This window comes from Sciurus carolinensis, chromosome 6, assembly GCF_902686445.1.
Source record: "Sciurus carolinensis chromosome 6, mSciCar1.2, whole genome shotgun sequence".
In the NCBI taxonomy this organism is placed as follows: domain Eukaryota; kingdom Metazoa; phylum Chordata; class Mammalia; order Rodentia; family Sciuridae; genus Sciurus; species Sciurus carolinensis.
In genome coordinates, this window is record NC_062218.1 from 101,024,788 (window position 1) to 101,049,668 (window position 24,881).

Genomic DNA, 24,881 nt, shown 5'->3' on the forward strand with positions numbered 1-24,881 from the left:
GAAATGTATGTATTTCTTATAGATATGTTATATGACGAGAGACAGTCTTTTAAGACAGATTTGAATTCTGAGCCTCGCTCTGCCAGTAAACTCTGACTTTAGGCCCCTTACTTCTCTAGACCTCCACTTCCCTATCTGTAAAATGGGAACAGTAGTAGTACCCACTTCCCAGAATTGTAGTACATGTGAAATGAGGAAATACAATAAAGTGTTCAGCACAGATCCTATCACACAGAAAATGCTTAATAAATCTCATCGGCATCACCATTACCATCCTATTTTTAAAAATCTAACTTTATGGAGGTATAGTTTATTTACAATAATATGCCCCTGTGAGTTTACACAGGCAACTGTGTAACTGTCACCATAATTAAGATATAGAACATTTGCATCGACCCAAAATCATTATTTTAAGATAGGAATACTGGAATCTAGTAATAAGACAAAGGAGAAGTCACTGTGTAAAACAACATATGGTACCAACCACAAAAAAGAATGAATAAGTGCTAACTAGAATCATAAACCATGGGAATGTATCAAAAACTATTACCCTAGGTAAATGTATGATTACACAAATGGTATGCCTCTACTTCATGTACAAACAGAGAAACAAGATGTATCCCATTTGTTTACAATAAAAGTAAATTAAAAAAAAAAAAAAACCATGGGAATGCAACGGAAGGAGCATTTGTTTGGAGGGGCCTGGGGGACAGGTCCTATGTGCTGCACATTATTGCTTCTGCCTGTTCAGCAGCAATTCCCTCTTTCCCTGTTAACAGCACTTTGCTTGTCCTTTGGGGGAATCACAATTCCCCAGTGCTTTATGTGTTTGGAGAGGGTCTATTTTATTCTTGGCTCTGGTCTTGTCATTTCTGCTGGAATTCTTAGAAAGAAAACTTTCTTAGGGCTCCTATTGCTGATTGTGAATTTGGAGAAACTGAGAGGGCACCTAAGAATATAGCCACCAAAGAGGGTAATCAGGGATGGGGCAGGGTGCTTGCCCAGCATGCATAAGGCCCTGGGTTCATCCTTAGCACTAAAAGAACCCCATCTCTCTGCCCCCCAAAATCAAAACAAACGCACACATAAACAAAGGAAGTTCAGCTGGAGGGATGGAGAGGCTTTGTGCTGGTTTCATCACCGAATTCCCCAGAGGTGTCTTGAAGCTAGAGCTGACCCTAGACTTAGTGATATGAGAGTACAGGAACACATCATCACAGACCAGCCCTGTCCTCAGGCTTTTGTGCAGGAATCAGCGAGTGGGTGGCCCAGGTTCATCTCCAATTACGTGGGCTGAGACACGACATCTATGGGAGAGCTTTGCCAATAGTGACGTTTCTACAAATGAGAGTTGATTGATAGATGTAAAGTTAATTGGACAACTTATGTTGGAAAAAAATATGGATTTAAAATACATTGATATTGAAAGCAGAACTATTTGGACTAATTGTATGGCTAATTTGAAGGAATTCAGACATTTATGCAAAGAATTTAGGTCAAATAATCTTGTCTAATCTTTTTCCTTATTTCACCTGAAGATGGTTTTTAGCCTTAACTTCTCTTCTACTTGCATGGCATAGCTATTCCTGTTGTCGCTGTTTCTTCCTTATTAAACATGTGTTCCTTCTGTTGATGTTGAGCACCTTAGAGGTACCAACTGCTGTTTAAATTGGGGTTGCAGCACTAAACACCACAAAATCCCTATCCTCATGGAAGTTTTTTCCTAGCAGAGAGATAACTATACCTAACTGTACCCTCTGTGTGCTAATGTATATACTCAGCACTGCTGGGTTCTGATTCTCTTTTTCTGATAATGCTGTCGAAAGCAAAGTCTTGTGGAAATTCTGGCTTAAGTGTATAGGACATTTACACATTATCTACATACTTAAAATGTCTGTGAATGGGCATTTTAAGTGATATGTTTATGCCACACAGTCTTACTATGTAATGTAGTTCAAGTTACAATTTTGGGCCTCAATTCTCATTTGAAAAATGATGATTATCATAATCCTAGTCTCACCTTGTAGGGATTAAGTACATTTAAAAACTTTAAAATTATGCCTGGCATAAACTAAATTTAACAAATGATAGCTAATATGTGTTACTGATATTATTATATGTAGTATTTTTGTATACACATTTGCCCAGTATTCCTCCATGTGATAAAACAAATAATTGTGGATCTAATTTTTTTTCATTCATTTAACATTTATTGAGTCCTGCACCATGTGCCAGGTCTACTGTAACAGATTGTGTTTTTCAGAAACGGCTACAACAACATCTCCTGATCTTGTCACTCCCTCATCTAGAAGTACGGCCTAATCCCCTGCTTCGGTCTGTGAGAGTCTGACTTATTTGCAGCCAGTGAAGGTGGTTGAATGTGTAACTCACTAGGCAGGTCATCAAGGGTGAGGCAGCTTTCCCTCGGGGCTGCAATGTCACACTGGAGCCCTAAGGCTCCCATGTTCTGATGAAGCCTAAACTAGACTACATAGAAAGACCATGTGGGGAACCCCTGAGTCTTCCTGAAGAGAGGTAGAGGCCCAGCTCATCATTCACTGCTCTATCTTGCCATCTAACTGCAATAACAGGAGAGGCCCCAAGCCCCAACACAGTCAAGCCCTCCCCAAATTCCTGACATATGGAGATAAGAGAAATTCATTTGATTGTTGTTGTCTTTTATTTATTTTTTTACAGAAGCCATTATGTTTGATTTATCGTTCTTGTGAAGAAAGAAAAATCATAGCAGAAGTTGTTGTTTTTGCTTTTGAATTAGCTAGATTATTGTTGTCTTAAACCATTAAGTTTTCATATGACTTGTTATGTATCAATAGATAACTAGAACACCTACCTTTAGGTACTCAAAATAAATGTTAAATAGATTTACTTTCTTTGAGTTCCCATTCCAGACATTTCTCATCTATAGCAAGTAAAGAATGACTATCTGCAGGGTTTTAATTGTCTATCAGATAGCTGTTTGGACCTGCTATGAAGCCTAAATTTATATATACAATTAGCAAATAGATTAGATTCATTCATTTATGCATTTAATAGATAGATCAATTAATTTCTCAACATAGACACCACCCCCAAGTCTTCCATCCTAACTTATCAGGCAGCATTGTTATTGCTTGTTTCCTCCATCTCCCCAAGAACAGAAGCAATCAAGTTCACCTGTCTTCATCTTTGTATCCCTAGAGTCTAGGTTAATGTCTGCACATAGCAGACCTATTTAAAACAAAACAAAACAAAACAAAAAATAAACAAAAAAACCCAGAACAAAGAAACCCAAACAGACAAATAATTAACAGAAGGAAGCCTGCTACTAGTTCCTGGGCGTAGAAATACTTTATTGGAAGACATTCCCTATCCTCCAGAAACCAGCCTGGCAAGTGTGTAGTGAGTGAGCTGCCAGAATTGAGTCCTGTGATAGAACGGGGGTGTTGGGGGGGGATCGTTCAACGCATTGGGGGTGGGAGGTGGAGAGTGACAGGGAAACATTCATTCACTTATACAGAAAACGTTTATCAAGCACAGCAACACACTTAGCACATGGTAAACCCTCAATGTCTGTCATTAAATGACAGCTGCTGTTCTAGGTGTTGGGATGCCATAACCGACAAGAAACTGCGGTGGCACGTGCCCTCGTGGAGCTAACCGTGTAGCAGCGAAGAACAGATACTGGACGTAACAGTGTAAAATGGTGCTAGGTGCCCAGCAGGAAAATAACAGGCGGTTGAAATCGTTGTAATTACGTACGGTCCTTTGGCTAGGGGCGGGCGGTGTGGGGTACAGGAGGCGTGCAGCCATGGGTGGGTTTGGAGCAGTAGTGGCTCTGAGGGGGACGGACAGTAGGGGGCGGGAAGACTGCAGGCAAGAAGAGTTGGTAATTTAAAGATGCAAACATTTTCTGATTGACTGGATTAGGAATGTGTGATGCTCCGTGCGCTCGGGGTTTTCTCGGAGCAAGGGGTTGTATTTTGAGTGCAAGCTCGGTTGCCCAGCACAGCAGGGCGGGCTGCGGTGAACGGCAGCACAAATTCCCAGATTTCTCATGCTTGGCACATCTAGGGTCCTCGGTTCCTCAGACCAGCAGACGCATCATCCCCGGTTCGGATTAGGACAGCCACAAGCCGGCAAAGTCCCGAGTGGCGGGGACCCAAGGACCTCAGCACTCCACACCCAGGGCACTGAGTCTGCAACACCGGCGGGCGGGAGTGGGCGGAGCTTGCTCTGCGGACCTGGGCGGTGGCGTGGGCTCCACCCCCACCCAAGGCTCCGCCTCCGTGACTCTCTTATTGGATAAAACCCGCGGAAGGGCGGGGCGGCTCCGGGCGGCCCTGGGGGACGGGCTGAGGAGGGCGCATTGATTGGTCTGGACAGGATTAGGTCATCGCTAGCAGGTTCGAACGGCCCGGACGCCGCTGGGGCGGCCCAGGCTGCTGTGAGAGGGCGCTCGGGGCTGCTGGAAAGCCAGCTAGCGAAGGAGGCGGGGAGGCGGCGGCCGCGCTCGCTCGGCCGCTTGCTAGCTTGCTTCCCGGCGTCGCTGCAGGTCCGTCGCTGCGTTTCCTGCTCTCCTACTGCTCCGTTGCACGCCGTGGGGGCAACAGCCCATCGACCCGGTCCCGGCTGTGTTTTGGAGTCGTGCGCACCGGTGGACCCAGAGCGCGGGTTGAGCCGGCGCCACACCTGTGGAGCCGGCGGCCGTCTAGGGTGCCGGCGGAGGTCCCGCGGCGAGCGTGCTCAGGGAGCCGGCCGCCCGAGCCCCGGGGGAGGCGCGACCCCTGGCAGGGCGCCGTGGGCAGCATGGGGCTCCCCGCGCTCGAGTTCAGCGACTGCTGCCTCGACAGCCCACACTTCCGAGAGACGCTGAAGTCGCATGAAGCGGAGCTGGATAAGACCAACAAATTCATCAAGGAGCTCATCAAAGACGGGAAGTCACTCATCATCGCGCTCAAGAGTGAGTGCCCGGAGCTCGGCGGGGACCCGGTCCGGGGCGGGCGGGTCAGAGGGGCGGCGCTCAGCCCTGGTCGCCCGCGCGCTGCCGGGTTTCGCCCCGGGGCACAGAGTGATGGGTGTCGATGCTTCTGAGGCAGGAAGGATATGTAAAATGGGCTAGTAGCCACCATCAGATGAGGAAGGAGACGCATCGCCCTGCCGTTTGTGTTCGGCGAAGGCCAGGTGGTGAAGGAGCGCGGGTGGTACTCTGGGACAGGGTAGGTGTGCGCGGCATACAGGTGTCCCAGAGTGGTACCAGTGTCCAGCCTGCTGAAGCCCAATGGGAAACACATCACGTCCACTATTGCAGCTTCCTTAGCGGAACAGTCGTTCAACTCTGGGTGCCCTGCGGTGGGAATGGAGCGTACCAAGGGGGCGCTGCCTCCCCCGGGGAAAAGGCGGGCTGTGACTGCTTCACTCCCTGTATGCAGCTTCAGCCCAGTTAAGGGCTGCCGGGTTCTTAGGGTGGAGCGTTTGGTTAGCTCCGATTCCTTGGAGCATTGGCAGTAACCTCCAGATCTAGAATCAGTGACGTATACGTGTACAGGTTCTGAGTCTTGGGTTTAGCAGAAGGTGATAGGGGTGGGAGTACAGAATCAGAGTGTTCCTTTACTCCAACTGTGGGCGTGGGTTTAAAAATAGAATGAACACATCCCGTCCCTCTCTCTCTCTTTCCTCTCTCTCCTTTCGCTCTACTTTTTACTTCGTCTATTATCCTTGAAAACTGAAAGGTCTGAGAAAGAATGTCCTAGTCCTCCTTCAGAAAGGGCAAGTTTAAAGTTATCTCAGTGGTTCTGGTACCTTTTGTAAAACGGTTTTTGCCTTTTTCTTCTCAATGTAAGGGAAGGAATGAAATTTACATTCTCCCTGATTTCTGCAGAACCACAAAGTTTATCCTTCTGGACAAATTAGAGTGCTCTAGGGATAAGCACCTTGCACTGTGAGAATGTTTTTTGGTGTCTTTTCAGTCTACCCATTAAAAAATAGTTTAGTTCATCTTTTCATTTTCAGAATCAGAAACAACAGAAGGTAGATAGTGGAATTGTCTTTGACTCTTTACTTTTCCTGTCTCTGTGATGGATTTCCTAAAAGGTGGTATCTTTCAGCTAAGGAAAGATACCCTTGCCTTAGCAGGGCAGGATCCTAGCTGTGAGAATTGTCCCCAGGCATCTTTAAAGGAGACAATGGAAACTAAGTGCCTAAGATATCATTTTGTGAGCCTGTTGCTTCTAAAAATGAAGAATGAGACAATGCTGGAGCAGCAGGTGCCAATCTTTTGGGGTGAAATGAGCTGTAGGACTGATGTGGGAAGGCTTCCGAGGGGCACGGGTCCCCACAGGAAGCTGTGCCTTACCTGAAGACCAGGGCCATCCTTGATTCAGGGAACACGTGATGCCTGGTTTGAAGTAAGTTAGGGGTCCAGTTATAAGTTGGACCTAGCGATTTTGATTGATCCTCTGCCTAGCTTTAATTGGTCCTCTGCTTCACTCAGTAAACATATGGAGTGTGTGCTGTGTGCTGGGTACTACACTGGACACTAAGGATGTAGTAGCAACATTCAGTTGCCCCTGTGGCTACAGAGGCTACTCCATGCCAGGCACTGCTTCATCCAGAGGTACATGAATTATCTTATGTGCCTTTATTTATTTTGCAAATTAGAAAACTGAAGCTTGGGTAAGCACTGGTCCAGAGTCACACGGTGTTAGCTGCTGGGCTAGAGCTTTTGAATCCACCTGGTCTGCAGGGTGCAGTGGCACATGTCTGTAATCCTAGTTACTTGGGAGGCTGAGGCAGGAGGATCTCAATTTGAGGCCAGCTTCAGCAATTTAGCAAGGCCCTAAGGTGGGGGGTGGGTAGAAATCTACCTCATCTGAGCCCTAAACAAAGTTCCTGCCAAGCAAGCAGAGCTTTTGATCCTGCCCCATTCTTTGTGCCCTGAAGGGAACACTTTGGACCAAGGCTGCTGAGCTTTGTACTTGTATTTTGTGTTTCTGCATTGACTTTGAGAAGGCTGCATTGGTTGACTGGATATTTGCCTGATACTATTTTGGGGGGCATTGGGAGCAAGAATTTCTTTAGGTAGAAAGAAACATTGCATTGATGGAGTTCAAGGGTTAAGTTGCCCAACGCAATGAACCATACTTATAACTTTGGAGAAAGGCTGGTGGGTGTTCTGGTCTCTTTACATCCATCTCTGCTACTGTGTTCCTCTAACACTACTAACTGGTAATTGAATAGGGCAGTGATTTCTCAAAGAAGGTGGAGTCAATTACTATTTCCTCGATTTCTGTTATCTCGAGGTGCTTGCTACATTGTACACAACTAGATTAGTATTTGTGTATTATTTTTCTTTGGATTGTCTTTATCACTGCTGTAAGTGGAAATACTGGTGGTTTTCCAGTATAGCTAAAAAATACATATGTAATTATACTCAATTACATGAGTAACCCTGGTCTTATGATTTTATTTTATAACTATATTTATTTTATTTTATAGTTAATTTATAACTAGTATTTGCAGATCTTTGGGTTTAGATTCCCTTTGTATGTGAATCATAGGCAGTAAAACTGGCCTCCAGGGATTGCCAGAGTTCAGTTAGACGTCTATTATGTTAACTTCTACTTTATGAATGAGGAACCTAAGGGGTGGAGAGGTCAGTAACCTGGACAAGGTGACACAGCAATTAACAACATTTAAAAACAAGTTGTGAGATTCCGAAGGCATTGCAGTTAACCATGATGCAACACTGTCCTCTAGGTCAGCCTGGGTCAGTGTTTTTTGCACATTTGTCTCTTGAGTCCCCTTGAACATCTGATGTAAGTGATGGATTTAATAAAAATGAATCCCGTGGTTCTTTCTCTGGAGTGCTAATCCCTGGTAGTACACAGAGAGTATAAGTAGTAATATAATTTGGGACACACATTTTTAAAAAAAATTCTGCCTTTGGAGAAAGTTTCTCTGTGTGTATGTGTGTGTGTTTTGTGGTGCTGGGGATCGAACCCAGGGTCTTGTGCTTGCAAGGCGAGCACTCTACCAACCAAGCTATCCCCCTAGCCCAAAGGTTTCTGTTTGACATGGAGTTGAGTCTTGGCAACTCTCAGTCAGTTGCTTCTGGTAATGATTTGTTCTTGCCTTTTTTGTGGGGACTCATTCACCCAGGACCCTTTCCTCCAACCTGATTAATCATTATCTCATTCAGGAAGAGTCTGTGTGTTTAAGACTTTTGTTTTTCTTTTCATTGTGTAGAGATGGATGAGTGGTAGGATTTCCTGGGTTTGTGTTTGACCCCATCATTTACTAGTTACTTGACTCTGGACCTGTTACTAAGCCTTAGTTCCTCCTTTATAAAATTGGAACAGCCACACTGACCCACAGGGTTGCTGTGAGGACCGCATGAATTAGGGCAAGTGTAGGAAGCTCTAAACTTGGAGCCTGGCACCTGACACTTGTCAGTTGTTGATAGTTAGAATCATCATCCTCCAGCACTCAAGGTTGTCAAGACTTGTTTCTCAGGGCAGAAGTCATTTGAAGCAGAGGTACAGTTTTTACCTTGGGTGTGAGGAGTTAGGCCCACACATTCCTCATGCCAGTTGGTGGTAACTCATGTGATTGTGTGTTTGTTAGCCACTGGTGGGCAGGATCCTGGTAATGGTGTTTGTATCAAGTCGCAGTTATGCCAAAAAAACTCCAAGAGCTGAACACAAAGCAAGCAAACCTTGTAACATCTCTTTGTTTCCTGTTAACATTCTGGAACCTTAAATTTTCAACCTTTTTGCTAAACTCACTTTCTCCCCTCAGTGGCTGGGCTGGCCACTGCTCTCTGCGTTGCAGGAAAAGCTTGCAGACTGCATGGAACCTCATGCCTAACTATTGCATGAACTTAGTGGCAAACCAAATGTGGTTTCATAGGAACAAAGTGAATTAAGCTATTGGTTTTGAGGGGTGGTATGGGGTTTTAGGAGCTGATTCTTCCCTTCTAGACAGTTAATTTCTGAATTGGGGGTTATACTCTGTCTATGCTGGGGATATACTCCTTTAAATTTATTGAGATTGAGTGCCCTTATTCTGATAGTCTAAGTGGGTGGGGGGGGTGACAAATGCAATTGTTAAAATATCAGTTGTATTTTATTACCATGCAGCTTACCCATTTAAAGCACCCAATTCAGTAGTTTTTAGTACATTCATGGAGTTGTATAATCATCATAATCAATTTTAGAACATTTTTATCACCCCCAAATGAAAGCTTTTCCCATTAGCAGTCATTTCCTAATTCCTCCTAACCTTGCAGCCCTTATCAGCCACTAATGTATTTTCTGTCTCTATAGATTTGCCTTCTAGACATTAGAAGTATAATTTTAAACATTTTTCCCCCTACATGGTAGTTAATCAACTTTAGGCACAGAGTTCTTGATTTGAATTTCACATTGGAAAACTTTGAATTAAGAAGCTGTTCTCCTTTATAGGAAGGGAGGGAGTTAAGCTGAGGTGAGGAACCAGATAGCATGGTGTCCTAGGGCCTGGAGAAACCTGGGTGCACTTTTGTGATTTCAGCCCATGAAAGGGTAATGGATTCATTCTAGTTCATGGTACTTGGATGGATGCAGAGGGAATAACCAAAACAAGACCAAGAATCCAGCCTCTTCCCTCTGAGTTTTCAGCCAAGTTGGGGCAGGGCATATGATACTGAATAAAGCCATAATTTTGTGGTTGCTATCCTGCTGGGTGATACTTTTTTACTAAAGGAAATGAATGTATTTAGTTTCTTGTTGAGACTATACTTTTTGGGAGACTTTGGGGATGATGTACCTTTTTCATTATATTCTCAGATGTTAGAAATTCTGAGATCTCTGTCCTTTCTCTTGTATATATTCCCAAGGTAATTTTAATAGAAACAGTCAGTAGGAATACCAGCATCTTTCATTTTATTATTTACCAAGTGCTTGGGCCTATACTAAATGCCACATATTGTCCTGTTATTCTGTACCACCATCCTGTGAGATGAGTATGGATGTTCCTTAGTATCTATGGGGGATTGGTTCTAGGACCCACTCAGATACCAAAATCCTCAAGTTCATTACAAATATGATAATAGCATAAAGTATTTATCCCTCTGAATACTTTAAATGATCTTATAATACCTAATACAATGTGAATGCTATGTACATAGTTATTATCTATTATATTATTTAGGAATAATAACAAGGAAAAAAGTCTGTACATGTTTAGGACAGATGCAGTTTTCCCCCCAGTATTTTTAATCCTGGTTGTTTGACTCATAGGAAGCAGATCCACAGATTTGAAGGGTCAACTAACTATATTCTTCCCTTTCTGCATTTGATTGTTGGGTAACCTGACCAAAGTCACACCGGTAGAAAGGTGTACAACTACGTTTTGAGCCTGCAAATAGCCTGAAGGGCCTCTTCTTGAAGATTACCCTTCAGCGCCTTAGCAAAATGCTGGTGGTGAAGTTGCAAATTTTTCATAGATCTAAATTCTGGAAAGGTATGTGTAGCAGGTGCTAGATTAGGTGAGTCCTGGCAATTTTCAGACTCTGAGCTGCAAAGACTAGTAAATATTTTGTATTGTGCTGTTAAGTTTTATAGTTTTCTCTCCCTCAGACTTACAAGCTTATAAGGCTTATAGAACCTTATAGGCTGGAGGGGCAGACTGTGTCTTGGCATTGTAAAGCAAATACTTTTTGGGGTAGCTAGTACTGAATGATTATCAATGATTCCCTTTTAAGTAGGAAATAGAACATTAATCAGGGAGGCCCAAACCTGATTCTGGTCTGATTCAGTAAGGTTAATGGTTCATTCTCTTTGCCCATTAAAAGGAGTAAGAAACAAGCAAACAAACACCCAGCATCAAGTGTTGTGTGCTTTAAAGCTTGTCACCTTTTTGTGCTTCTTTAAAATTTAATAATAGGCTTTTTTTTTTTTTTTTCAGCAGTAAGATGAGCCCTTTTTGAATGGCATAAACTGTCAAAGGATGTTCTGTGCCAGCTTGCTTTGTTTAGGAGTAATTATATTACTCACAGAATCCTAATGAAACAAATGCGCATGGAGTTGGATGCAACTAATTTCTCCCAGTTCTTTTGGTTTGCTTTAGCACCTTGTGAATAAAAGGGATAAAAAGCCTTTTCCTAATTATTTGTAATTTGTGGTAATTTGCAGTACTGACATTTGGAGCATTACTCATACAAATATAAACAGCAAATTAAATCCAAACAAGATTTTTGTAGTTTTTATATAACATTGGCTTTAAAAAAAAAAAAAATCCCTCTACTTTTCTTCATTCTCAGTTGCGTTGAATAAATTGCATCCAGTTTGTTTTTCAACCTGCTGACTGACTGCAGCTTAGAACCTCTCCCCCATTTAAAATAATCTATAGACTTTGATTTTTAGAGAGAACAGTTTTAAGTTTACGGAAAAGTTCCCTGTAGTCCCTCCTATCTTTTCCTTCTAATTTGAAGCATGTGCTCTACAACTGAATTACACTCCCAACCACCTGATAAAATATTAGTAACAAAAGTCTGTAGTTTACTTTTGGGTTCACTCTTGCTGTCATACATGCTATGGATTTTGACAAGTGGTTTTTTGACTAATTGTTTTTTGAGGTGGGGGGGTTCTTTCTGTGTTGCCCATGGCTGGCTTCGAACTTGCGATCTTCTCATCTGAACCTCTCAGTAGCAATTTTGACAAATGTAGAATGAAATGAACCCACCCTGATGGTATCATACAGAATAGTTTCACTGTCCAAACAGCCTGGGTTCTGTCTATATCCTTTTCTTCCCCTGACATCTGGCAACCTCCGATCTTTTTTACTGTCTTTCTGGCCTTTTTACTGCCACCCATCTTTTTCAAATTTCTTCTTAGTTGGGATCAGTTTGTAGCCTTTTCAGATTGGCTTTTTTTGCTCAGCAGTGTGCACTTAAGTTTCCTCCATGTCTTTTCATGGCCTGGTAACTCACTTCTTTTTGTGACTGAACAATATTCCCTTGTCTAGATGAACCACAGTTTGTTTATCCTTTCACCTATGATTGTACAATTTGCTTGCTTTCAAATTTGGTAACTTATGAATAAAGCAGATATAAACATTTGTGCGCAGATTTATGTGTGGCCGAAAGTTTTCAGTTCACTTGGGTAAACAAGGAGTATGATTGTTGGGTCATATGGTTAAGAGAGTGTCTGCTTCAGTAAGAAACTGCCAAACTGTCTTCCCAAGTGGCTCTACCTTTTTGTATTCCTTCCAGCAGAAGAATGACGGCTCCGGTTGCTTCCATTTGCTTGTGTGGGTGTTTTGGATCTTCACCTTCTATTAGGTGTGGAGTGGTATCTCGTGGTTTTTAAAATCCGCAGGTCCCTCATGGCATCTCATATGCTTACTTGCCATCTGAAAATTTATCTTCTCTGGAGAGAAGTTCAGATCTTTTGCCCATTTTTTTAGTGTTTTTTTTTTTTTTTCCTTATTGTTGAGGTTTTTTTTTATTATTATGGTAAAATATACATATTACAAAATTTACCATTTTTGCCACTTTCAAGTGGCATTTCACACATAATGCATGTCTATTTCTGGAACTTCTTCATCATCCCAAACTGAAGCTGTTGTTATATGTACCCATATAGCAGTAACTCCCCATTTCCATTGCCCCTGTCCCTGTAACCTCTATTCTGTTCTGTCTTTATGAATTTGTCTGTTTAAGACATCTCATATAAGGGGAATCATAAATAGTTATCATTTTGTATCTGGCTTAATTTAGTTTAATATTTTTGGAGTTCATTTATGTTATAGCATGTAGTAGAATTAAATTTCTTTTTGTGGCTGAATATCTAACTATTAAATTTTAATTACCAACAACTATCATTAGGAAAGAATAGTTCTTTCTCCTTTAAAATCATGTAAAGAATTTTTTTTCCCCACTTTCCATCTCTTTTCTCCCCCCTCAGAATGGTAAGTAGCACTTGGAATTGACATCAGTTTATCATGAGTGTCTCTTACAAGAACATTATGTTTACATTTCTTTCTTTCCAAGTAGCCATTTGTTTCAGGCACACATGTTTTAGGCAAATAGTTTTTAAAAAGAGCTTTATTGGTTATAATTTACATGTCATGGAATTCACCTGGTTTAAGTGTACAGTGCTTTGTAGTTGTAGAGTTATGTAACTGTCACCCCAGTCCATTTATGAGCATTTTTATTGTCCCAAAAGCTTCCTCATATCTGTCTGCAGGCTCTTTCTGTTCTCATTTTGTGGCTCAGACAACCACTAATTCACTCTTTTCTGTCTTTATAAATTTATCCTTTCTGAAATTTTAAGCTAAATCATGAAATATATATGATCTGTTGCATCTGGCTCTTTTCACTTAGTATCACGGTTTTGAGGTTTGTCTGTGTTGTAGCATGTATCAGAGGTTGGTTCCTTTGTGCTACTGAAGACTATTCCATTTTACAAGCACAATGGACAAGTGGTCCATTCACCAACTGATGGACCCTTGGATTTTTTTTTTCTTTCAGTTTTTGACTGTTAAAAATAATGCTGCTATGAAAATTTGCATACATATCTTTATGTGGGTATATGTTTTCACTTCTAATTTTGTTTCTTACCTAGGAATAGAATTGCTGAGTTTATGGCAAACATATGTTTAATTTTGACTGAAACTTAGGTTTAAGTCAAACTTATATTTAACTTTAAAAACCTGCCAAACTGTTTTCCACAGCAGAAGCACCATTTTATATACCCACTGGCAAAGTATGAGAGTTCTAATTTCTCCACATCCTCACCAACACTTGTTATTATCTCTCTTTTTGATTGAAACCACCATAGTGGGAGTAAAGTGCTGGTGTCTCATGGTTTTAATTTGCATTTCCTAGATGACAAATAATGTTGAGCATCTTGACATGCATTTATTGGCCATTGGTACAACTTCTTTGATGAAATATGTATTCAAATATTTATTACCCTTCGCTTTGTCCCATAGAAGGTTTAATGATTAAGTTAAGAACACTTAGTATATTTTCTCCATTTGTCCTCTTTTGGGGACTTTTTGTTTCCAGTGCTGTGGTCTCAGATATATTTGACCGATTGATCTCGGGATCTCAGGACTTAGGACAGTGGTTCTTAGAAGACTGTGTGATTCAGGTTTCTACTGTAGTTGGGCCATTTAGCATCTCTTTGGGAAGTTTCCATATAGGCAGGGCTTTCTAACTCTGGCCAATGTAGGCTACTGATCTCAATCCCCCTGAGTTGACAAAATAAGACTCCCCCAGGGGAGGATTGTAATTACCATGGACATATCATCAAAAGTACCTCATGAAGGGGATTTTGTTATCCTGTCAAGGCCATTGCATTTCTAAAAATTAGCCAAGAGAAGGATGCCAATATGAAGCTAACAACCAAAGTGGTTTTTCTAGATTTAAATTTTTGATTGACCTTAGTTTTTATTTTTTAAAATTATAACCCAGTATGTTTCAAATTGTTTATGTATTTCATTCAACATATAAGGAACCCCTGCTCTGCTCTTACAATGCCCTCTAAAGCCCTAGATTAGAGTAAGGGCTTTTGGGTGGCGGTAACAGGTGCAAAAGTCAGAGAGGAAAGAGTGCATGGGCTGTTTATGGGCCAGCAGTGAGGCCATTATGGCTGGAGCAGAGCAATGGCAAATGAATGGGGAGAAAGCCCAGTGGCCAGGTCTTGGCTCTGGAAAGAACTTCGGGTTTCATTCTAAGTGTGATAGACAGCCATACGAGCTTGTGACATGCTTGTGGTTTAGAAAGATCACACAGGCAGCTGAGTGGAAAATGTAGTGAAGCCAGAATGGGGGCAAGGAGACCAGTTTGGAGACTGCCATAATAGGTGAGGTAAGAGACAAGGGCACCTTGGGCCAGGTTGGCTGTTTCAGACGTGGTCACATGCTGTTGCTTTTGGAAGTAGAGCCCACATGATTGTATGTGAACTGTGACAAAAAAGAGGGAAGTCAAGAATGAGTCAAATGTCTCTGACTTGAGCAATTGGGTGAATGATTCTACTGTTTCCCGAAATAGAAGTTAGGGGAGAATTAGGTTTAGGGAGAAATTTAACATTATTGTTAAACGACACAGTTCATGAATATATTCTCACACAAGAGTCAAAAAGTATACAGGAGTATTCAGCACTTTCTGTCCCTTTCCTTTTTTCTTTTCTGCAGGGCTGGGATGGAACCCAGGGCCTCTCAATGCTAGGCAGGTGCTCTACTGCTGAGCCGCACACCAGGACCAGAACTTTTGTATGCTTTTTTCCCTTACCCTTTTTCTGTGAAAATTCTTTCATAAATGGGATTATACTATACAGATTATCCTATTTTACTGTTCCAGCTAATACTGTGTCTTAGAGTTCTTCTGTGTCAGTTCATGCACATGGCATATTTCTCTGCATAATTCTCACCACCACATAAATGTTGAACCCATTTTTTTTTTTTCAGTTTAAGAATTGGTTTATATCCTTACATTGCATAATTGTCACCTGGTATCATTCGTACCTCCTGCTGCTTAAAAGGTAAACAACAGCAGTGTACTCACCATTGGCAAATGGATACCCATTTATCTTCTCACACACTGCTACCCCAGCCGGGAACCTAGAATTCTCAGCACTCACCCACTATCAGTCTGTTTCCCAAAACCCACTCCCCTGGTTTGTTTAGAGTGCTGCAGTACCAAGAGCACCACATCTTAGAGGAATGGTGGAGGACGGTGAGGCAGATAAGGAAACCCATGACAGCAGAGCAGAATCTTTGAACAGAGAAGGTTGAATTTTTAAGTCCATACTTCCCAATGCTGTAGTATGTTTCCTCAAGTATAATATTTTGATTATAATGCACAATCAATAACAACTGATGTGTTAACTTTTTTTTTTTTTCAGACCAGAAAAGTGCTTGCTAATCTCTCAAGAAGAAATGATGTGCATGGATGGATTTGGAGTATTTAATTTTAACATATATTCATGAGTATTCCATGCATCCCAATGTTGCATCAAAGACAGTTTATTAATAAGTGATTTTTAAGTAATAACGGCACAATTAAAAAAAGCTTCACATAATGGTCTCACCCCACTTTTTCACACAAAAAAATTAGGTATTAAATCTGTGATGATTGTGTGGTGAAATACAGTACTGTATTCTTTTTGATCACCTCAGAGGGTTTCTACGATATAGATATACCTTAGTTTATTTACCCAGGCTCCTTTTGGAGGTGTTTTGGATTGTCCCAATTTTTCAAGGAAAGTACCACAGTGATCATTTGTACAACCTGCCTTTCTATGTGGGTCGCAGCTTTTCTACGGGGTAGATTCCTCCAAGTGGAATTGTTTCTGACCTCCAGTCTTTACAAGTCTTTTGACGTCCATTGTTTAGGCCCTTTACATTCCTGTAGCTAGTTGATACTTGGTGCCTCTTCAGGTGTGTTAGATTATGTTTCAGGAGCTTAACCTTTTGCTCAAATTGGAAACTTTCTAAATAGGCCCGTCTTTTAGACATTGATCTGATTCTAAAATGACTAGAGATTAGAACAAAATCTGGAGTGTGTGTGTGTGTGTGTGAGAGAGAGAGAGAGAGAGAGATTACAATTAATTAAATTTGCCCTTATTAACCTCGGACCTGTCTAATATCCTTACTGAGCTGCAGGTTCTTACAGGTAAAATAGGAGAGGGACAGGACTTGGCCCACATTTAACAGTCTACTCAAATTTCAGGGACCTAGCAGGGAATCACGTCTATTAGAGTGAAAACAACAGCATTAGTGGCTAAAGGAATTTTTACAAATGAGAGTCACTGGGTTTTACATATTTCTGTAGTAACCTAGAGGGAGGAAGAGAGGAAATAGTAAGGGAAACAGCTTGGCAGTGTGGGCCAGGAGCTGTCACGGCATGTTTACGTCTGGCTCATTTCACCTTGGTTGGAAGGCACAGTGCCGCAGAGGGTGAGCTGGAGACTGGGCAGTGTCCTACTATATTTAGAAAGAGGAGATTCCTGGGGTTGGGTGGTGTGTGTGCATGTGTGTGTATGTTTTTCTTTGCCAGATGGACAAAGGTTTGGGGTTTGAGAATTCTGGACCAAACCTTGTTAACTAGCGGGCTTCTTGGGGCCACATAGTAGCTATATTTGACTCCTGTTGTGTCACACAGGAAAAGCCAAAATAAACCCCGTTTTGTGTGGTTTGTAAAGACATCCCAGGTAGGTTTCAAAGCTCATCTGATCTTGCTGTCAGATCTTTTAAGTTTTCCCCAGGCTAATTGGAGCATTTTGAAAACATGAACTGGCTCCTCCCATGAGACTAGATAGATTTTTAAGTGCTGAGTTGAACTTTGGATGTCTCTGTGTCAAAGGCACTGTCAAGCCATGGGACCAAAACTGTAACACATTGCTGACTTCGTGTCTCGTTATTACACTTGCAGGTCAGGACAAAGAATATCATTTGAGCAAATAAAGTTAAAAAGACATATTTAGTCGAATTCATGTGTTTCATTTTTAATAAGCTGACCTAAATAGGTAATACCTATAAATGGATACCTAATTCAAAAGAGACAAAGGAATTGCTGCAACTTCTGCCTCTTTTTTAAAAAAATTTTTTTAGTTGTCAGTGGATGTTTATTTATTTATATGTGGTGCTGAGAATTGAACCCAGTGCTTCACAGGTACTAGGCAAGCGTTCTGCCACTGAGCCACAACCCTAGCCCCAGCTTCTGCCTCTTGATCTCTAGTTCTACTAGAGGTAACATTTTACCAGTTTTTTGAGAATTTTTCAGGTGGAACTTATGCATGTGTCAGCAAATGTATATATAAATGTGCATATCTGTATGCATATCAATACATATACATATATGCATTTTAAAATAAATGTAACTTTGGAAGTATGCCATATTTACTGTTTTATACCCCATTGTAATATAGTTTAGATATCGTACATACAGAACTAACTCACTGTTAGTATTGTTTTATGTGAATATAACATAATTTAGGAAACCATTCCTGTAATGGTCGACATTTAAATTATTTCCAGCCTTTTACCCTGTGAGCGCTTCTGGCATGGGACATATAACTAGATCTGTAGGAAAATTCTAAGAAATGGAACTACTCAGCTAAAAGATGTATTTGTATTTTTCAGTTTGATAGATATTTCATAGAAGTGTTTTTAAAAAATTCTAAGTGGACCAAATTTTATAAATTATGATAAAATTTATCCTACTCTAAGATAAAATTTATCTTCCTACTCTATGATAGAGTAGGAAGAAAACCCACTGTTTAGAGTTTATTACAGAGTAGCATCTTTAATAAAACAATACTTAAAATTTTCTCCATTTCCTTCTCCTCAGTTTGTGTGTATCGTTAATTCTGGAATTAAAAACTACAGCAAAAATCACTAAAATGTGACCAAGGAATCACCTAGTGTAGGAACCCAGAGAACTTGTTCGGTTTCTTAGTGATGGTGCTTTTGAATTTTCATTCTTGTGCAGTGTATGCATTATGCAGGAGGCTTGGCAGGTGTTAAAGGAGGGCAATCTCCTGTCTTTGGTAGTCGGAGATCCTGACCTTATCTATGGTAGAAACTTCCCTGTGGGCCCTGGAATTCCTGGGGATGGGTAAGGAAGCGGGGTGTTTTGTCTGATATCTCTCTGTGGCTGCTGCAGAACTTAGCACTTCTCCCTGATGCAGAACAGAATCCTGCCACATGTCCTCGCCTGTGGCAGCTCCTGTTGGTATAGAAGGCGACTGTTGTGGGGGGGTGGGTTTCTGGGATGGAGCAGGCACAGTCTCCTGCTGGTTGCTCAACATCTTGAGAGGATGCAGGGGAAGCACAGGCTGTGTGTGACCCAGGTGATGATTGCTGGTGGTGTGGAAAGGTGTTGGGAGAAGGAGCAGAGACCTTTGGGTAAGGCCGGTGAAGACTTACCAAGCCCAAGGAGACAGTGTTCCTTAGGGTCACTTATTTAAATGTCACCTCTGTTATTTTCGCCTCACCTTTATTATTGTTTATTTACATCGTAAAAGCCTACTTAGTAGAAAATGCATTTATTTCAAGAGAGAAGGTTGTATCCTTGAGAAATCATAGTTTGATGTGTTTAGCAATTTTTCTCTAAAATGTCTTCAAATAATCATTGAATCATAATCATCAAATCGTATAGTACTTGTTACTTATTACACTACCTAAAATAATCCTGTATTTCACTAGTGATATGAGAGTCGCTCTCTGCTTAACATTGTCCCAAGGTAGAAAGAAGTATTGAAGAGGTTGGACACACATCTTGCCCTGGTACCTGGGGGAAGAGGAGGAGAGGGATGTGCTTCACAGTCTAGGGCACAGGTGTCCTGGGTAGGCGGCTCTGTGCTGGGGAGTACAGAGCATGTGGCAGGGAGTGCTCTTTCCTGAAAATCTGCTTTACTCAATGGAGTCACCGTTTGAATATTCAGACAGACGCTGATAAATTACAGGGTTCCTTGGCATTTTTCAGAGGAGATGTGCTGGGTGAATGAAGAGGAGAAAGAGAAATCAATAGCATTTGGTGACTGAGGAGGGGGTGAGGACAGAGAAGACGGAGGAGTATCTGTGGAGTTTCTCTGCTAGGTTTTGGGGGGCTGGCTACTGCCTACCATGGAAGACTCATGGCGTGTGATGGGGGGTACCGTTAGGTAGAGTTTGTTCCTGCTGAGTTCTGAGGGGCTTGCCAGTGGGGCTAGCTGCTAGGTGGTAGGAAGCATAGGTCGGGAGCTCTGCAGAGAGATGCAGGGTATGGAATAAGTCTGGTTCTGTCCAGATGGTATTTGAGGCCCTGAGAATAAATGAATTCATAAAGGTGAGACATAGGCTACGGTTCTCAGCTTTAGCTGCCATTTAGAATCACCTGAGGAGCCTGGCACACCTCCGCCAGAAATTTACTCTTGGACATTCTGATAGAGTTTGTCTGGGTTACGGTGTGGGCATGGGAAGTTTAAAAAATTCCCCAGGTGATTCTAATGGACAGCAAGGATGGTAAAAACCACCAGTGTGGAGTGAGAGAAGAGGAGGAGGCCAAAACCATGGAGCAGCAACACGGAGAAGGTGGGCAGAAGAGGGTTGGAGACAGTTTGAACTGATGAGCAGGGTTTTTTTTTCCTGGCCATTTTGGGTGATGACCTGGATTTGACCTTTGCTTTGGAGGTGAAACTGAAGAAGCAGCCTAAGTACAAGGGGAAATCATTGATACCTACCTAATAATATTGTGAGGAATAGATGAGAACTGTAGATGTTAGGGTGAGCTATGTGAGAAGGCACATGGTAAGTGTCCTATAATTGGAACCTGCCATTACTACCAGATTGTCCTTGTTGTAAGCTGGTGGTTGTATGGATTTAACTTGACATGACTATAGCCATCTTGAGTTGTAACTGCCAGGATTGCCCCAGAATAACCCTCGTTGCTTTTTCCTGCAGTGGTTCTTAAAAGTGACTGTGTGGGAAAATGCCCTCAATTGCAGATTCTGGGATCTTCAAGGGCATTCTGATGCATGAGCTCTGGGCAGGCCTGGCAATCAGCATTTCTGTAGCCCCACTTCCCCTCCACCCACTAGGGTGATTAGTATGGAGGAGGTCCTTGGACCAACCACACATTGTCTGAGTAGGCCAGAAGATTTTATGTAAACCTGGTCCTCAAATCCTTTGCTCCCTTTAATGTGCACAGTAGAGTTGTCCACCCTCTTGTTGGGACATCTCAGGTATTCGGAAGGTGTCTGCATTACTGCAGGTCAAGGAATGATAAGGTGAGTGTTTCTGAAGTGAGAAAGTTCCAGCGACTTCAGAACATTTTAGCCACTGTGGCTTCCAACCTGGGATTCAGTTGTTCCATGAGCTCAACCTGTGAGCTAGGACTCTCTGTAGTACTGGGGTTGGATTGGGGAAGTTCCTGAAGGGAACTTTGTGCTCCTGAACAATCAGGGCAAAACGTTTTTCCCACAGTGAGTCCTGGGCTCTTGTCAGGATAAAAGTCATTTGGGGTCAAAGCCTGTCATTATCTTGCACATTTTTTCTTTAAAAACATTCAGGAAGCATAATAAGCTGGCTGAGCAGTTGAACAGCTAGTCGCACAGTCTGGGGACAGCCTGGCTGATGGCTCAGGAGCATGAAGTGCCCCAAACTGGGAGAGTGCCTCTCTCCTCTTCCTGCCCTGGAGATGACTTTGGGCCACTTATTTCTGGCAACAGCTTCTGCTTCTTCCTCCCCAGGTGCCTATCTCTATTCTGATCTCTGTAGGTTCTCAGCTCTCTGGGGAGGGCTGGGTGACTGATCAGACCACAGCAACTGCTGGTGAGACCCCAGGGTGTCACCATGAGGAGACCAGTGTGCTTTTGCCTTGCCTTTTTTTTTTTTTTTTTTTTTGGTACCAGGGATTAACTCAATGTTACTTAACCAATAAGCCACATCCCCAGCCCTTTTTTGTATTTTATTTAGAAACAAGGTATTGCTGTGTTGCTTAGGGCCTCGCTAAGTTGCTGAGTGCCTCTTACTTCTTAAGAATTTCTGTGGGCTGCTCCTCCAAAGACAGGAGTTCTTGCTTTTGTATGTGGGTAGTGCAGAGATGTTTGACACAAACCCTGCCCTGGGTGGCTTATCTAGCTGCTCATCAGCTGCACAACTCTGGCTGGGGACAATATGGCTTTGTGGGAACTAGAGTCCAGGGTGGGCCTGGGGACCACTACCTCAATATCTATAGGCTTGTCTCCCTGCTGCTCCCACTGCATATGTGTCTGCTGACCAGGCCTTGCTGCTGCCTCTGGGCCTCTGATCAAGGTCTCTCTGAGCTCTGTGTGCGAGGTCTGTAAACTCCCATGTTGTCAAGCTCCGTTTAGAGCAGCAAGATGGTCTCTCCCTGGAAAGAAATCCTGTTTCCTCTTTATGTAGCCAGCATGCTTGTAATAAGTTCCCCAGCAGGGTAGCTGTGCTCCGTTGCATAGGAAATTAGAGTGGAACTGATAGCTTTTGGCCTTGGTGTCATTTGGGATCCAACTTTGGCTTGCTTTTTAACTCCCCCACCTCTTTTGGCCAGCATAACTAAATACCATCATAGCACCACAGGGCTTGGGGTACTGTGCTTAAAACAGCACTGAATTTGTGCATGAAGAAGATCACCAGCTGAGGATAACTAAAATTTCACTTTTTTCCCACAAGTCTGGATTCTGAATGTTGGGGTCTATTCCTTGCCCCTCAAAACTGAGTCTCTTTAAGAAAGAAGATCGAAGTGTTTTTTGATGCTTATCTTATAGGAGAAACTTATCAAATGTCATGCTGGAGAAGGATGACTCATATCTCCTTATGTACCATCTCAATAACTGAGCTCCCCATGTGGGGTACTGGTGGGGGAGAGCAGGCAATGATGGGCAGAGACTTTGCAGGTTCTTCCTTAGGATTAAGAAAATAGATTTATTGAGCTATCATTCACATATCACAAGTTTCACCCATTTACAGCATATAAGTCAATGACTTTTTAGTATATTCACAGAATTTTGCATTCATCTCTGTGATTAATTTTAGAACATTTTCATCATCCCCCAAAGAAATCCTGTACTTCTCAGCTGTGATTTCCCATCCCTCCCATTCCTGCAGTCCCAGGCAACCATTCCTTAGAATTTTTAACCCATGACTCCAAGGGTGGTACTCTGTTTTCTGCTTTGTCCCTTGATCCTGTTAAGCCACATATCATTTTCCTTTGGTGCATCTAAACCATTTGCAGCTCATCAGAATGTTGCAGTTTCACTGCTAGGATGCTTGGACCTGGCGCCATTCTTGCTTCACCCTGTGACAGATATTGCTAGTAGTGTCACAGGCCTAATTCACATGCATTTGAAAGCGTGCCTCTAGGCCTCTGGGTTAGCCCTTCTTTCCTCTTGTCCCTCCCCTGGTGCTGAGCTTGCTTTGGAGAGAGTAATTTCCTGGCTAAGAGTGAGAAGGAAGAGCCTAAGATTCAAGAGGTAGATGCGTTGTTTTGAGCAAGAGAGGAACTTTTTTTGTGTGGTGCTGGGAATTGAACCCAAGGCCTCATGAATGCTAAGCAAATGAACTATGCCCCCAGCCAGAGGAACTTTTGTCTTTACAGAGGAAAAAAATTGTGGAAATATTCTGATTTGAATATGGAAGGTTTCAGCTTTAACCATTTTCAAAACTGCTGATAAAGGAGTAGATTTCTTATGTGCTGACACAGCGATGGCTTGGAGGGTGTCTGAGGTCTTTACATGAAAACCCTTTCCCTTTAAGAATCTTTTATTGTTCTAGGAAATTCCAGCCCACAGCTTCTCCACCATCTATATGTTGGCTCTTTCCCCATTTGCTTCTCTCCCTTCTTTTTCTTCCTCTTCTACCCCTCATTCTTTCACTGTGACTGCCCTTCCTCCATCACTTCTGGTCTTGCCAATGGGTGGATTCCTTGATATCTTGATTAGGAGGAAAACAAAGTCTTTTGTCAATGGGAATGACCTGAACCAGATTTCTTGTTGCAGCTTGAAGGATTCCTGAATTCATGACCAGGCCTTAGAACTAAGAAGTCTAGGCAGCAACTGGTCATGTCATGGTAAACAACACTGCCTAGGGCGCCTTTCCTGTTGTAGTTCCTGTGTTGTGTTCCAGAGGTGAAAGGACCTGCTGAGATCCAGGACGGGTACAGAATGTACAGCTCCCTGGCTAGCCGTGCTGACGGAAGCATTTAGGTGCTTATTTCTGCTTCTCTAAAGGGACCTGATACAAACTTCAAGTTTTCCTTTTTTATCATTGGGCTGGGGCAGTGCTATTAAAATCATCTTTAATAAAGTAGGTTAATGATTTATATTTCAAGAAGAAAATTTGGGGACATGGAATGAGAGCATGTTATTTGGGTTAGTTGAACAGCTCCAGATATAATTATGTATTTATAATCCCACCTAGGGACCTAGAAACCTATTTGGAATAGGTCAGGACACTGGGTGTGAGATCTGAGTCTTTGCAGGCACTCCATCTGGAATCTCCAGTAGCAGCACACTTTGGACATGTGCATGTGAATCCTGGATAAGACCTGTGGATTACATCTCCCTCCCCTTCTTTCCTCCTGTCCCTCCTCTGGTGCTGAGCTTGCTTTGGAAAGAGTAATTTCCTGGCTAAGAGTGAGAAGGAAGAGCCTAAGATTCAAGAGGTAGATAGATGCCTTGTTTTGAGCAAGAGAGGAACTTTTTTTGTGTGGTGCTGGGAATTGAACCCAAGGCCTCATGAAAGCTAAGCAAATGAGCTACAGCCCCACAGTTCAGGCCCCACAGTTCAGAAAACTATCAGAACCAAAATAGCAGGGTGCCCCTTCTGCCTTCCTTGGGGGCATGTGTTGCCCTGTCTTTTTCTCTCTCTCTTTTTTTGGTACTGGGGATTGAACTCAGGGGTACTTAACCACTGAGCCACATTCCCAGCCTCTGTCTTTCTCTTTATATAAGTCATTTAAAAAAAAAAAAAAACAAACAATCCAAAAACTTGCATTTTTTTCTGATTATACAGGTAATACATGTTCATTAGAGAAAATTTAGAAATTACAGATGAAACAAAAGAGAAAATGCCAATTATGCCAATAGTACTGATTACAGATGGTCATTTTGGTTTTATAACCTTTTCTACTTAATAACTCATGATCATCTTCCCATGTCATTAACTGCTAAGATGGTTTTTAGTGGTGATGTAATATTCCAGGTATGCTGTGTCAAAACTTTTTGAACTAATGACCTATTTTAGGGCAATTAGGGTATCTCTCTCTTTTTCATGATTATTAACAAATCCATAATGCATGTCCTTAAAAACGTGTTATCATATTTCCTTAAGATAAATTCACTACTCTTAAGTTACTTGTCCTGTTTTTAAGATCCGATTCTCATCTGTCTCCT

The 24,881-nt window shown here is 42.2% G+C and overlaps 1 protein-coding gene across 1 annotated transcript in view; it reads left to right on the forward strand.

Moving 5' to 3' along the window:
* Positions 1-4,394: 4,394 nt before the first annotated feature.
* The window catches only part of Arhgap26 (Rho GTPase activating protein 26), a 416,546-nt gene continuing 396,059 nt past the window's right edge, over positions 4,395-24,881 (forward strand). The window contains 1 exon segment of the mRNA XM_047554761.1: positions 4,395-4,960. Coding sequence (XP_047410717.1) covers positions 4,807-4,960 — 154 coding nt within the window. The 5' untranslated portion in view covers positions 4,395-4,806.